This window comes from Chrysochloris asiatica, unplaced genomic scaffold, assembly GCF_000296735.1.
Source record: "Chrysochloris asiatica unplaced genomic scaffold, ChrAsi1.0 scaffold00116, whole genome shotgun sequence".
In the NCBI taxonomy this organism is placed as follows: Eukaryota; Metazoa; Chordata; class Mammalia; order Afrosoricida; family Chrysochloridae; genus Chrysochloris; species Chrysochloris asiatica.
This window is the reverse complement of record NW_006408634.1, coordinates 2764672-2765226: the sequence shown is the minus strand read 5'-3', so window position 1 is coordinate 2765226 and position 555 is coordinate 2764672. Positions and strand designations below refer to the sequence as shown.

Genomic DNA, 555 nt, shown 5'->3' with positions numbered 1-555 from the left:
GGGGGTCAGGACTCCTGGGTCTGAGGGAGGAGGGGCTGGGGGTCAGGACTGCTGGGTCTGAGGGAGGAGGGGCTGGGGGTCAGGACTGATGGGTCTGAGGGAGGAGGGGCTGGGGGTCAGGACTGATGGGTCTGAGGGAGGAGGGCTGGGGGTCAGGACTCCTAGGTCTGAGGGAGGAGGGCTGGTTCGCGGATCTCACCTTCCCAGCTGACCACCAGCGGCTCGCTGCGCAGGGACAGCACGTAAGGCGCCGAGGGTGTGTGGTAGTAGCAGCTGTAGGTGCCCGGGGCGTGGGCAGCGGCCAGCGGAAAGTCCACCCAGCGCTGCGAAGAGTCGCGGTACTGTAGCGGCGCCGCCATCCCCACGCGGTACAGCGCGAAGCTCATGCCGCCCACACGTCCCGCGCAGCGCAGACTCACGTTCTCTCCCCGCGCCACCACCGGACCGGGCAGCGCGTCCAGCGACGGCGGCGGCAACACCTCTGCGCGGAGGATGGATGGGGCTGAAGGCCGCCGGCTACTTCCCAGTCTGTTCCTTCTTCCCTCGTCCTCCTCC

General features: G+C 69.0%; 1 protein-coding gene across 1 annotated transcript in view; it reads right to left on the bottom strand.

The window, feature by feature from the left end:
• The window catches only part of OSCAR (osteoclast associated, immunoglobulin-like receptor), a 7835-nt gene that overhangs the window by 648 nt on the left and 6632 nt on the right, over window positions 1-555 (bottom strand). Inside the window, exon 3 of the mRNA XM_006868316.1 lies at window positions 200-481. Coding sequence (XP_006868378.1) covers window positions 200-481 — 282 coding nt within the window. The remainder of the gene's footprint in view (window positions 1-199; window positions 482-555) is intronic.